The sequence below is a fragment of the Callospermophilus lateralis genome, chromosome 4 (genome assembly GCF_048772815.1).
Source record: "Callospermophilus lateralis isolate mCalLat2 chromosome 4, mCalLat2.hap1, whole genome shotgun sequence".
Classification (NCBI taxonomy): Eukaryota; Metazoa; Chordata; class Mammalia; order Rodentia; family Sciuridae; genus Callospermophilus; species Callospermophilus lateralis.
Window position 1 is genome coordinate 129495692 of NC_135308.1, and position 15044 is coordinate 129510735.

A 15044-nucleotide genomic window follows, 5' to 3' on the forward strand; every position below is an offset into this window, starting at 1 on the left:
TACAGTATCATGTAACATGCAGAAAGGGAACAAAGAATACTTCTTTAGGTTACCTAAGTATTAAGTAGCCATCTAACATATGAAAGAAGGGATGACTACTAGTAAACAGTACAAATTATTAAATATAAATGTATTACTAAAAAAAACAACAAAAACCAAAAAAAAAATAAATAAAATAAAATTTTTGACAAATAATAAAAAAAAATGTATTACTGTTTTTCAGGGAAAAAATGGTAAATACAAATAGATTTTCTAATAATTACCTCCTGCACCCTAGCAGATTATCTTGTGCACAACTCTACTGACTACTGGTTTAGGTTTCATATAAAAGTTATGGGAAGTCATTAAAACAGGGAAAGTTACAGAATCATTTTTACAAAATGAACAGGAGATAAGCTAGAAGTCGAGAGGCCAGTTTGGAGGCTACTGTGATGATGTCCTAGTGTGAAAATGATAATAAGGTAAGAAATGATGATATTCTAGTATGGATTGTGGCAATGAGCAATTCAGTAAATAAACTCAACAAGCCTTGGTGAATGACTGAATACAGTAAGGTAATTTTACAAAGTGTCATAAACAATGACACCGTTTCTGACTTTGGCAAGAGTAAACGTGGATACACTACTAAAATTCATTATGGTTCACAAATTTATTTTTGAACACACTGAGTTTAGTATACTTCTCATATATCTAAAAGTAGATTGTTCTGTTTTGTTTTGTAGTACTGGTGATTGGACCCAGGGACACTTTACCACTAAGCTACTTCCTCAGTTCTTTTTACATTTTATTTTGAGATAAAGTCTCACTAAGTTGCTGGGGCTGACCTCAAACTTGTGACACTCCTTGTCTCAGTTTCCCAAGCAGCAGGATTACAGATGTGCACCACTATGCCCAGCTTTTTAAAAGCCGATGTTTAATATTTGTTGGTTATACAGTATGAAGCTAATGATAGGGAGTCATCAGAACATGTATAGGTAGTAACTGAAGTTATTGGAATAAATGAAATTTCTAGTACAGATATAATGAACAAAAAGAAATAGAGAGTTGAATAATGCTAACACATAAAGAATAGATATAGGAAAGGCAAAGAACTACAAAGACTGAGAAATACCAGCAAAATGACAGGAAGAAAAATCAAGAGTAAGATACCAATGAAGCCAAGCTGTGTTACAGAAGAGCATTAGCAACATTTTAAAGGATCCCTTTTTCACTTAAAAAAAATATGCCCAGTACTCACCTCCTTCATAGAGAAAAACCAGGACAACAAATGAATGACCATACTTTAAGAACAGTGACTGAGGGAGAACAATGAAACTCAAGGGAGTAGCAAAAACACTCTAAGGCATGGAGACCTGGGAAGACAGCACAGAGACAAGAACAAAGCACAAAGAGAGGAACAAAGCTTACAGCAAGTAGGACCCCTGCCCCCACCCCAGTCAGATATAACTCCACATTGCCAGGAAGGTAAACAGGACAGCCCCACAGGACCCTCTATCATCACACGACCTATAGGTGTTCCACAGTCCTCATTAGCTCTGAAGTCAGTTTGGAGAACTGCTTCAGTTGTGACTGCATCAGAGATGCTCCAGAGATGAAATTCAAGTTGAGTCCCTCCTCCAACTTTCAGAGTCCAAAGTGCTAACAGCATAAGCCATCTGACAACCGAGATACCAAAACAAATCATTCGGCCCTAGGGATAAGTAGCCACTGCATCTTGCCATTCCTGAAGTCCCAGAAGTGTTTTACCATACTTGCATAAAAAAATGAAACTTCATGAACCCAGCTAAAACCAGCTATGCAATTGTGACTCTAGCACACTAGTCTGTATGGAACCCTGCCCTTCAGGATATAGGTGACCCAGGTCCCAACCAGGGTAACTGATAATCTCAAGCACGAGGGCCTGAAGATCCATCTCTTCCACACCCTCCTTACCCTTAGTGTCTCAGCTTCAGATGCAGCCACTAACACTCCTCTATGGGGCCCTAGGACATGCCTCACCACTATTATAGCTCACCTCATGGGGTCTGAGAACAAGCTCTTCCATGACCTATAGCCCCAGCATTATGGGTACCACTGCCAAAGGTGCTGGCACCCTAAGTACATGCAGATAATGAACATGGTCCTTTGCAGCCAGCTGCCTCAGCATTGTGGCTACTGCCACCACCATTAGTGCTTACCTCTTGAGAGTCTAAGGAACCCCATCCTTACAGTCTGCATCCCTAGCTGTGCAGTTAACACTACCACCACCATCAATACTTGCCTCCTCAGGGCCTAGGGTCACACTTCTGGCAGCACATGTTCAACTGCAAGTTGCACTACTGCCTCCACAGACACTTGCAATCTTGATTGCTGAGGCATTTACAGACACTGATGATGACAACTACAGCTGAACAAATCACATAGACATTATACACTCAGAACCAAAGCCAAAGCCCAAGACCTTACCCAACAAACACCCTTCAGTCTATGTAAAACTAAAGTATTTCCTTGCAAAAGCTAGCACATAGGGCTGGGGATGTAGCTCAGTGGTAGAGTGTTTGCCTAGCATGTGTGAGGCACTTGGTTCAATCCTTGGCACCATGTAAAAAATAAAATAAAATAAAGATCCTTTGATAACTAAAAAATATTTTTTAAAAAGCTAGTACATAAAATTAAAAGAAGCAACTGTTAGAACAGATATATAGATATCTACAAAGGGACATAAGCATAAAAAAACTAGGAAGGGCTGGAGCTGGAGCTCAGCGGCAGAGTGCATACCTAGCATTTGTGAGCATTGGTTCAATCTTCAGCACCACATAAAAAAATAAATTAATAAACAAAAATATTGTATGTCCCTCTGTAGCAAAAAAAAAAAAAAAACCTTTTTTTTAAAAAAGCAAGGAAACATGATTTCTCCAGAGAAACAGTAATTCTCTAAAAACAGATTCCAACAGTCTATTAAATACCTGAAAAGGAATTCAAAATAAGGATCCTAAGGAAATTCAGCAAGATACAAGAGAATACAGATAAACAGTTCGACAAAATGAAGAAAACAATTCATAATCTGGATAAGAAATTCAACAAAGAAATCAATCACACACAAAAAAGAGCCAAACAGAAATCCTGTTGTTGAAGAATTCAATCAGTGAAATAAAAAATACAAATTAGAAATTCAACAACAGATTAGACCAAGGTGAAAAAAGAACTTTAGAACCTGAAGATAGGCCATCCCTAACAGGAATGGAAGATATGGAAGAAGGGAAGGAAGGAAGGAAAGCTGGAAAGAAGGAAGCCAAAGAAACTTATGGGACAACACTAAGGCAAACAAATATTCTCACTACTGGAGTTCCAAAGGAGAAGAGAAAAGGCATTAAAAATCCATTTAACAGGGACTGGGGTTGTGGCTCAGTGGTAAGCACTTGCCTAGCATGTGTAAGGCACTGGGTTTGATGCTTAGCACCACATTTAAAAAAATTCAATAAAGGTATAAAAAAATCTATTAACAAAATAATAGCTGAAAACTTCCCAAATCTTGAAAGAGATGACATCCAGATCCAGAAAGCTAAAAGAATGTTAAGTAGACTCAACCAAAAGAGATACCCTATAAAAGACATACTAGAATCAAACTGTCAAGTCAAAGACAAAGAGAATTCTAAAAACATCAATTAAAAAAAGCATCAAGTCCCATATAAAGGAAAACTCATTAGACTAACAGATTTCTTGCAAACTAGAAGAGAATGGGCTGATATATTCAAAGTCCAAAAAAAAAGAGAAACAAACAAACAAAACAAAAACCTGCCAACCAAAATACTATACCCAGCGCAGTTATCCTTCAGAAATGAAGAAGTAAAGTAAAGAAGCAAAAAAGATGATAGAGTAGAGGTCACTTGAGACTAAAAGGGGATGCAGGAGTGAGGTCTTAGATAACGAACACCAAAACACAGCAGGAATCAGCTATAATGTTCTATACCACAGTAGGGTAATTATAGTCTACAACAATTTATGATGCATTTAAAAATAACTATAGTCAAAAGATTCCCAAAATATAGAAATGATAAATGAGATGGAAGTGTTAATTACCTGACTTGATCATTATACATTATATACTGAATTCACTAGACCCTGTAAGTATGTATATATCAATTAAAAAATAAAACACTATTTTTAATAAAGTTTAATCTATAAACAATTTTAAAAATCTCTTTTCATAGTATGCTTGTTAATACAAATTATAGCATTAAGCAAGTTTAAAAGAAATAATTATTACTGAAAATAAAATCAGTGTTTTGTATCCCCAGTACATATTAGGTTTGAAAGGAATAATGTCATAATTATGAAGAACTGTGTTACTTGATTTTATTGCCAAATTTAGCTGCTTATCCTAAAAACAGAGCATTTTTAACCTATTTTGTAGGCCAGATATGCACAATGGAAAATACTTACAATAAAAGATTGTTTCATTAACTCCAAAAAGTTTGTAATGTTCTACTTAGGAATGTTAACACAAATCTCTAACTAATAAGATCCAAAAGGAATCCTCCATTTGCTCTTAGCTACAAAGATATTAACCATAATGTTCAGAAAAGGGAAATGAATATACAGTATCATCAGAGATAAATATCGCCCTTTATTGGAAGTTTTTCCCCTTCTGGGAATTTTCTCATCTTTTGTGGAAAGATGAGAGGGTGTCGTAGAAACAGCGCTGTTATTCTAAAACTATCATGAGAATGAGATTGGCAGCATTAAGAGATTATAGCTAGAGGAATTTTCCACTAATATAGACATTTTAAAGCTTAATGATTATAAGACTCATGGGTAAAAATCTACTTTTAGATTGGATATTAAATATCCAGAAGTATTTGGATACATCACAAAATACCTATATAACCAATAAGTACATGATTGGTTTCTGTATTTTTAGTGTCTTTCACTAACCTGTGCTCTCCTACCACTACTCCCCACACCTCAAAACAGCCCTATGCTCTTCATAGGTTTCTCTCCTTTCTTCCTTAAAATACGAACACTCCAACAACTAACAATCAAAATCAACTCTTAGACTCTTTATTAAAATGTTGATATATATTCACTTAAAAAATAAAAATTAATATTTCAGCAATCCCATCAACCCAGAGATAACTACTATTAACATTTTACAACATTAAGTTTTCCTTCTGGATCACAGACCCCTTAACAATATGATGAAAAAAAAAAAACAGCTTTTTTTTTTCTCAGAAAAATAAGCAATATATCTTTTTACACACAATTTTAACAGCTCATGACATCAACAGATCTCAGATTAAGAATACTTGATAAATTTTGTTTTGTTGTAATCTTATGCTCTATATAGGTCCTTCCCCATTTAACATAAATTGGTAATAATTTTCCTACATTTCATTTTTTTCCTATAGCATCTTTTTTTATAGATCTTTATTTTATTTACTCATTTTGATTTTATGTAGTAATGAGGATCGAACCAAATGCCTCACATGTGCCAGGCAGGAGCTCTACCACTGAGCCACAACTCTAGTCCATCTATAGCATCTTGGTTTTTTGATACTGGGGATTGAACTCAGGAGCACTCGACCATTAGGCCAGGCCACATCTCCAGCCCTATTTTGTATTTTTATTTAGAGACAGGTTCTCACTGAGTTGCTTAGTGCCTTGCTGTTGTTGAGGTTGGCTTTGAGCTCGTGATTCTCCTATCTCAGCCTCCTGAGCCACTGGGATTACAGGTGTGCACCACCATGCCCGGCTCCATCTATAGTATCTTAATGGCTGCACTGTATTATTTACATGAATGTAAACTCATAATCTATCTCACTGTTAAAAATATAAGTTGTTCCAGCTGGGAATGGTGATGTATGCCTGTAATCCCAGTGATTTGGGAGACTAAGGCAGGAGTATCTCAATTTTGAGGCCAGTCCAGGCCAATGTAGTGAGACCCTCTCTCAAAATAAAAATTAAAAAGGGCTACAGGTGTAGCTCAGTGGTAAAGTGCCCCTGGGTTTAGTCCTCAGTACACCCCCCACCAGTTATAGGATATCATTATACATCCTTATTTCTGGTTTCTAAAAGTAAATACAGTAAATTTATATTATTATATAAAGAATATAGTAGAATATATAGCTATTAAATATATAATATATTCACTATATTTAATTTTTTTTCATTAAATACACCTGAATATTCAAATATTACCACTTGAGAACTAGACAAAACATATGCAGAAAACATTTTTTTTCAAATGTAGTTCACAATATTCAGTAAGAACAGCTAAAACTGTACACTCCTCATTATCTTAACATGAGTCTCCCAAACAACTAGCACTGATTCTGAATGAATCAATAATGACATATAATGTTTATTATGTTTTTCTTTTTTTTGGGAAGGGGCTTCAGCAAAACAATATAAAAAATTTCTGTGTTATAAGAATAAAAGATTACACAAAAATTGTACATGAACTTTTATATCAAATTATACAATGTATATAATATTTTGTTATACCAGCCATCAACTAATAAATGGCTAAATTAAATGTGGTATATTCACACATGGTGATATGATATGATTATGATATACATCCTAAAAACATACTAACTGAAAAAAGACAGACATAAAAGGCCACCTATTATGTGTTTATATTTATATGAAATCTAGTAGAGACAAATTCCTATATACAGAAAACAAATAACTGACTGCTAGGAGATATGAGAAGAGAAAAATGGAGATTGAGTACTTAATGGGTAGGACCTTCCTTTTAGGAAGGGAAACAAACCCTGGAACCAGACAGTAGTGATACCTCTATAAAACTGGGAATATAGGGCTGGGGGTGTGGCTCAAGTGGTAGTGCGATCGCCTGGCATGTGCAAGGCACGGAGTTCGATCCTCAGCACCACATAAAAATAAAAATAAGATATTGTGTCCACCTAAAACTAAAAAATAAATATTTTTTAAAAACTGGAAATATACTAAAAATTGGTGAATTATACACCTTAAAAGGGCGATTTTTTATGGTACTTAAATTACATTTTAAAGAGACTTTTTAAAAAATAATAAAATGACAACAGTATTTTCAGCTTTAGTGGTTAATTTACCAAGAAATAAAACATATAAAATGCATGTAATAAAATTATGGGGAAGGGGATGGTACAGCTCCTACTAAGCTATGCAAGGGCTGAGTTAAATCCCTGACACAAAAAAGAAAGTAAAATTATGCCAAACATTAGTGCATAGTTTCTCTTTCATAATTATATAGATACTTCAGAACTTCTAAAACCTCAAGATTATCAAACTTCCACAATGCCTCATTCTTACCCATACTAGGCAAACTGATACTACCATGAGGTAAAGAAATATATGTTGACAAAATCTGCCAATTAATATGTTTAATCTCACACAAATCATTAAACTTCACTGTGCCCCAGTTTCCTTCTTTGTAAAATGGTGATAATATAAGCACTTTCCTCATAATACTATTGGGGAATGGATGTCTGTAAAAAGGAACAGTAACTGGTAAATAGTAAATATTATAAAAAATCTTAGCTAAGAATATTTACAACAGATAAATTCACTAATCCACCAGGGAAAAATTCAGTCCATAAACTGCACCAATATGCCAATTCACTTTAAAGTACCACTTTGTGGTTTTCATGTTCTTTTGAAAAATTCATCAGCCAAAAGAGCTACAGATACTGGAGGCCTGGAAACATTTGGCAAAATATACAATATATGTAATACAGACACATTTGATACTTCTTAGTCTGGATTTCTCACTTTTTAAAGAATTTGACAGGTTTTTCTAGTTTGATCATTGGCCAACAAATCAAGGATATTTCTTGCTATTGCATGGTTCTCAAAACACATGTGTAATCAAATAAGAACTACTGGTTTTAAAACAATGGTATAAGAAAGTTCCATTTAGAAAAAAAAAAGTTAACATAGTTGTATTGCAACATTTTAAATCTTGCATAAAATTTTTTTCTAATAATTCATTTTCCAAAATTAAAAAGGTTCTAATCAATTTCCTATGAAACAAATTTAGAATCAAATGAGAACTGAAAAGCTCTTGACAAGAATTGATTCCATTTTAAAATACAGCAGAACTAGTTTGAATGTTTAACAGACTCAGTGCTTAAAACAAACAAAAAAGTACATTCTTGACATTTTTGAGACAGGAATTAAATACTTAATTAGTAATTTGTAAGAATATGTTTAAAGATGGGTGCAGTGCCTGTTAATTCCAGAAGCTCAGGAGGCTGAGGCAGGAGGATTACAAGTTTCAGACCAGCCTCAGCAACTCTGTCAGACCCTGTCTCAAAATAAAAAACAAAAAACGGATGGGGATGTGGCTCAGTGGTTAAATACCCCTGGGTTCAATCTCCAATCCCCAGTGCCAAAAAAAATGCATGTGCGCACACACATATGTGCACATAAAACTAGTTCTGTGGTTACCTGACTCCTCTAAAGGCTTCTGAGTTATTTCCACCTGTTAGTGTGTGTACTTACATACATTTACACAATGATATCATATGATAGAAAAAAAATAGCATACAAAGTTTTATCTTTCAACCCATTCTTTAGTTTTACCATCTCCATCTGTCAATAGATACCCTTATTAAGAAACATGCATATTCTAGTCATTGCTACAACTTGCTGATAGGTTGATAAAAGAAATGATTTATTGATATAAGGTATAACACATTCCTATCAGATTTAAGAATGGATAATTTCAGATACTAGATTTTGATACTAATTTCAGATATAAAATCAGATTCTAGATTTTGTGGGTTTTTTCCTTTTTTCTTATGATACTGAGATTGAATCCAGTTAGCACTCTACCACAGAGCTACACACCCAGTCTTTTGATTATTTTACTGGTCTACTTGTAAGCCATTTTAAAGTTATTATTTGCAAAGTTCATTGGACCCATGCAAATTCAGAGGGAAGGCAGTTTTCAAAAACTACAAGATACAACAGAATCATGGTAAGACATCAAACTCCTGCCTATAATGTAATTTCTTTCTAAGAGCACAATGTTAAAGTTTCTTACTTTTCAAAGAGCTGCCTTGAACAGTTCTACTTGGTTAGGTCATTGTCAGACAGACATCACACTCATTATATTAAGTTAAAATATAAGGATTCTTACCTTTTATATCTGCCTGAAACAGTTCTAGATGTTTCCTGTAAAGTAAAAGTAATGACAAATCAGTTTGGACAGTATATGTGTGTGTGTGTGTGCGCGCGCGCACGCACGCGCGCATGATTATAAAAACAGTTGAAAAACTAAAAAAAAGTTCAGAATATCAAATTTTGAAAGAAGCAATTTACAAGGATTTTATTTTTAAAAAATTCACACCACTGGTTAAACAAAAAAACTATATCTGATTTTTCAGTCCAAACCAATCACTCTTATAATTAAAAAGCTTAAGTACTTTAAAAGCTCAGAAAATGATTGGGGTACATAGGATATCATTAGTCAATTTAAATTCTTTTAGAAGGGCTGGGGATGTGGCTCGCCTGCATGTGTGCGCCCTAGGTTTGATCCTCAGCACCATATACAAACAAAGATGTTGTGTCTGCTGAAAACTAAAAAAATAAATAAATAAATATTAAAATTCTCTCTCTCTCTCAAAAAAAAAAAAATTCTTTTAGAAGTCAATGGACACTTAAAAGTCAACCATTATAATCTTCATATATTTCCTTTTGACTTTATTTTTTAAATATATATTTTTTAGTTGTTGATGGATGAACCTTTATTTTATTTATTTATTTATCCATTTATTTATTTATTATTTGTCTGCTTGTTTGTTCATTTATTTAAAAGTGAATCCAGTGCCTCACACATGCTAGGCAAGTGCTCTACCACTGAGCTACAACCATAAACCTCCCTTTAACTTTTTTATGCCTTGTTTTTTAAATAAAAAGCCAAGTTACCACATATAAACAATGATCATTATTTTTAGACTATATACAACTAAAAAATAAAAAGTGAGAAAGTATACTTTATTGTGATGACAGAAAAAGAAGGAAGGAAGGAAGGAAGGAAGGAAGGAAGGAAGGAAGGGAGGGAGGGAGGGAGGGAGGGAAGAAGGAAGGGAGGGAGGGAGGGAAGGAGGGAGGGGGAGAGAGAGTAAGAGAGAGAAGGCAGGCAGGCAGGCAGGCAGAGGGAGGGAGGAAGGGAAAAAGGAGAGACTGCTGAAAGTTAGCATTAACCACTAGAGTGGAAAAATTACCTTGCAACTAACCAGGCAAGCAGTAATTTTTATAGCCAGGGCTCTCCAAATATTTTTACAGTTTAATTTTAATAAAACAGGTTAAAATTAAATGAGTCCTTAAAAAACTGATTAATAACCTTTAAAAAATGTTTATCATTAAGTCTCCAGGAAAGACTCTATAATTAATTTCTAACCTAGCTGAAATCAAAGAATAAGCTCCCTTTATGAAATGACCAAGTTCCAGAGCTAGACAGTAAATACTGACTGCATAACACAATAAAAAGATAGCCATTTGGAAATTAGTACAGCAAACCAGATTATTAAAAGGAAGAATTAAGCAAAGTTCCAACCAAACAGGCAACCTGGTACATATAAAACTGTGTATTTAAACTTCTATCAGTCTTGGTCTCCTCATTATATATGGAATAACAATGATGCCAATTGGTTGTTGTAGGGATTAAATGACATGAGTAAAACAATTAACACAACACCTTTTCAACAGACTTAATTTAAATTTGATTACAATTTTTTAAAAGCTAACTGGGATATGTAAAAATATTTATTTTTTTAAATATAAAAATTTTAAAAATATTTTTTAGTTGTAAATGGACCTTCATTTTACGTATTTATATGCAGTGCTGAGGACAGAACCCAGGGCCTCACATGCTAGGAAGCACTCCACCACTAAGCCACAACCCCAGCCACTCTATATAAAATTTTAATAAATCTGTTTTAATTATTCCAAGTCAATAAATTCCCATTAGAACAGCCTAAATCACTTAAATATAACTTTATCTCAATTTTTCATTTATATATCTTCTTTTCTAAGTAAAATATAAGCTTCTGAAAGATAAGGATACCCCCTTGATTCACCTTTCTCTCTTTAAACCCAACAAATATATATGGACAGCTTAGGGAAATAACTTCCTTTGTAATCCACAGTTGGGAAAGCACCACTTGGGAAATTAAATATACGAAGCAATCAGGCGATAGTATCCTGGACTGTTGGTGTGGGGAGAGGGGTCCTTATCCCATGAACAGAATTACTTCTAGAGAAGTCATGCTCTGACAGTTGATACAAAGACATTTTACATATCACTGGGAATCAGCTGGTCTTATTACAAAGTCAGTCACAAAAATCTAGAAAAGTAAACTTTAAAGGATTTATTACCTGCCTATCATTAAAACGGATTCCCTAAACCATGCCTCCTAACAATGAGGAGACAGAAGACTCTTCTTTGTGTAACAAACAAATCCCCTACTTATAAAAATATGGTATCTCCAGCAAATAACAGCAATATGTGTGTGTGTGTGTGTGTGTGTGTGTGTGTGTATATATATATATATATATAAAAGACATATATCTTAAAATTATTTTTGAAAGCTTAATAGCTAGATTAAAGTGTTTATCACTGGCTGCTTAGATAAAGCAGAAGTATTAGGCTCATATGTATCCACTCAAAGTTCATATTACTAAATGTGGTTAATGATTTCATATGGAACTTTTCCTCCTAAAATTTCTCAAACATTATTTCAATTAATATTTTATGTTTTTTAAAAAATTATCATCCTATATGAACTAAAACAAACATACCTTAGTGTTCATAATAAATATACATGAGAAAAAATGTTGATAATGCCAACCTCTCTAAAATAAAGTTCTGAAACATCACATCTCTCATTCCACCTAATCTGAAATGTTTTAGTACATGCCACATTTATGCTTGATTGTGTAAGCTACCTCTTATTGAAATGGAATAAGCAGAATTGCTAAAAGAAAGCAATCACATACTAGATTTATGGATTTGTAGGTTACTAGTGTACCAATTGAAATGTTAAGAACAAATACTATTTCTGAAGCTTGAGATAGGTATTTTCCATAAATATTAATACAGATGGAAAGCAGAATTTTAATGCAGAAAAGGAAATGTAGGACATTTTCAGCAACATTAACCTGTAACAGCATAATAATAAATTTTACACTTTGACAAGTTTATAAAATAAAGACAATAATAAACTCCAGCTAAGTATACTAACAAATAGTCATGTAATAACATCAGATTTCTACATTTATTTACAAAATTTTATATTTTCGAAGCCACTAGTCACTTAAAACACATCTCCTAAGTTTTTTTCTTTTTTAATAAGTTAATCTTATTTTTTTTTTTATTGTGGTGCTGAGGATGGAACCCAGTACCTCACACATGCTAGGCAAGTGCTCTAACACTGAACCACAATCCCAGCCCCCATCTACTAAGTTTAGCCCAATATTTTCTATATGACTAACTTGTTGCAGCTAATAAAATGAGAACTCTGATATGCCTGATCATTACCATTCTATGTCCAAATCATGTAAACAATTAGAATTTAAGCTATACATATTTCTAAATAAATAGTACTTTAGTAGTTAAGAAATCCTGATGCAGACAGGTAACACTTAAGCTTATTCTTTATTGGTAAAGTTGAATTATTATCAGACTACACAGTTTGAAGGTAAATGTTATTTTGCAGTGATTCTAAAAGTGAAATTATAAACCTTAGCGATGAATATTCACGAAATTGGTCATTCTACATTGTATTAGCATTATTAGAGATTAGAAGTGGTGGCAGCTTGTTTCTTACATGCATAAGAAATTGACAACTATAAATGGATTTTTAAAGTGATCTCTGTACCTTGCCAAAGACGAGAAAACTGGACATAAAATGAATTAGAAATGTTAGATAGAATAAACAAAATCAACCATATAGTACAGCAAGAGTACTTTAAAATTTTAAAGAGAAAAATGTTAAACATTCCTTCACGTTGTAATAAAATTCTACACAAATATAAATTCCACCTTAGATTTGTTAATTAGAAATTTCTGTGGCCACAAAAAATTCTAAACAAAGGAACTTAACTATATGATTACTAAGAACATCCTTAATAATTATCATAATTGTTTAAGTTAACAATTTCATTCTAAATGTAGAAAAAATGGAGAAATACAACTATCACTAAAACTGCTTATAGGAAGTACAACTGGTTAAGACTGATATCGGTTTTAAAAGTTTTAGCAACTATGTAATTAGATCTAAAAACCCCAAAGTCTATTATACAACTGATTTCAAATATCCTTTTCCTTGAATAATCTTCCTTGCAATGAGACAGTTGACATTACTAAAGAAAAGGGAAACAACTATGTAGAGCCGAGAAAATGTTGGCAAAACACAGTGTTTTGTGTGAGTTTAATTAAACATTCTGCCTCATTTAAGCTTAGAATGGTCAATAAGGAAATCCCATGAACATAGTCTTTACAGATAAGAACTTGTAACATATAAACAAATTGGAAGGCATATTTGAAATAAGATCAGACAAATACAAGTCCAGTGGAATATAGCAAAACAACACTGAGGTTTTTCAAGTAAACTAATTAGCAACAAAGCCAGAGCCCTCAGTAAAACTTCGGCATACCATACTAACTGGTTCTCAGTGCTAACTTAAAATATCTACATTGGTTATATAATTTAGTCAGATACATTGCTGAAGATGACTGCAAATTCCTATAATGCATAAAAAATTAACTAAAGAATTAAAAAATTACTTTATTAAGAAAGATTTTTAAAGGGGGGGGGGGACCCTCATACTTTGCCATCCTTTCCTGAATAAGTCAGCCCCAAAGCCATTAGATGGGATAGAACAAGGAAGAGAAGAAACTTCATGATTCAGACCAGGGTACCAAGAGACTAGCATTCTACACAAAGAAAAGCTGCTTGGTATAGAAAGTAAAGAGTTCAAGCAAAATGAGGAGATCACTATATAACAGAAAGACTAGTCTGGCCCAAGAAACCAGAACCTAAGCAAAATGAGAACAGTGTCTACAAAGCAGGGACAGAAGGCTTCAGTTCTAAGGTAAGGTTAGAAAGGGAGTCCCATGAAGGATCAGCTAGAGCCCCAAGCAGGGTATGAAGTTAATTTGTTCTGAAAATAAACAGAATAAAGTGTTGTTAGAATGTTAGTTTTAGAAGAGTAAAGAATATGGAACCTCAGAGAGCTCTGGGTATTCTGTACCAGAGCTCAGGAAGAATGAAGAGTATGTCCACATGGAGAAGTCAAAACCTAACCAGGGGCTGGGGTTGTAGCTCAGTGGTAGAGCACTTGCCTAACATGTGGGAGGCACTGGGTATGATTCTCAGCACCACATAAAAATAAAATAAATAAAATAAAGGCCCATCAACAAAAATAAATAAATAAATAATACACAAATTTTTTAAAAACCTAATCAGGTTGAGGATCAGTCCCCATGGAGGATCAATCCAGCATAAAGGTACAAAGTCTGAGCATAATTGAAGAGAAATCCTGGGGAAGAGCAGCTGGTCAAAACAGCAGGATAAGGAGGCACCCTGTAGCCTGGCATGAGATGCCTAAGCCTGAAAAGAGTGAGAAGAGTGTCCAGCAAGAGCCAGTATGTGATGGCAGAACTACTTGCAGTATGGACGGCATAAGTGTGGAGGAAAGGTGACAATGGAAGATGGATTACATGTGGAGGGTTTGAACAAAAAACAAAACATGTTAAGGATAATGGGAAACAGGTTTCTCAATGTCACAAAGGGGAATTACAAATGCTAGAACAACCTGTAGTGTTAGAATTGGAGGTATCAGTATAAATAAATTCAATATCTAGATGGAGGTATAGGTAGGCAGCTAGGCAGGCAGGCAGAAAACAAATAGGTTTATGTGTGTGTATGTGTATGGGTATGTATACAAACATACATTTTGTAGGTCTATGCATAGAGGACTGGGGATGGTGACACCCCAAAAACAATGGACTTAAAATATTTGAAATCTAAAGCACAGATTTGGGGACTTCAAAA

At 34.0% G+C, this 15044-nt stretch overlaps 1 protein-coding gene across 1 annotated transcript in view; it reads right to left on the reverse strand.

The window, feature by feature from the left end:
* Pawr (pro-apoptotic WT1 regulator) overlaps positions 1 to 15044 on the reverse strand; it is a 98391-nt gene that overhangs the window by 8400 nt on the left and 74947 nt on the right. Inside the window, exon 3 of the mRNA XM_076853146.1 lies at positions 9125 to 9159. Coding sequence (XP_076709261.1) covers positions 9125 to 9159 — 35 coding nt within the window. The remainder of the gene's footprint in view (positions 1 to 9124; positions 9160 to 15044) is intronic.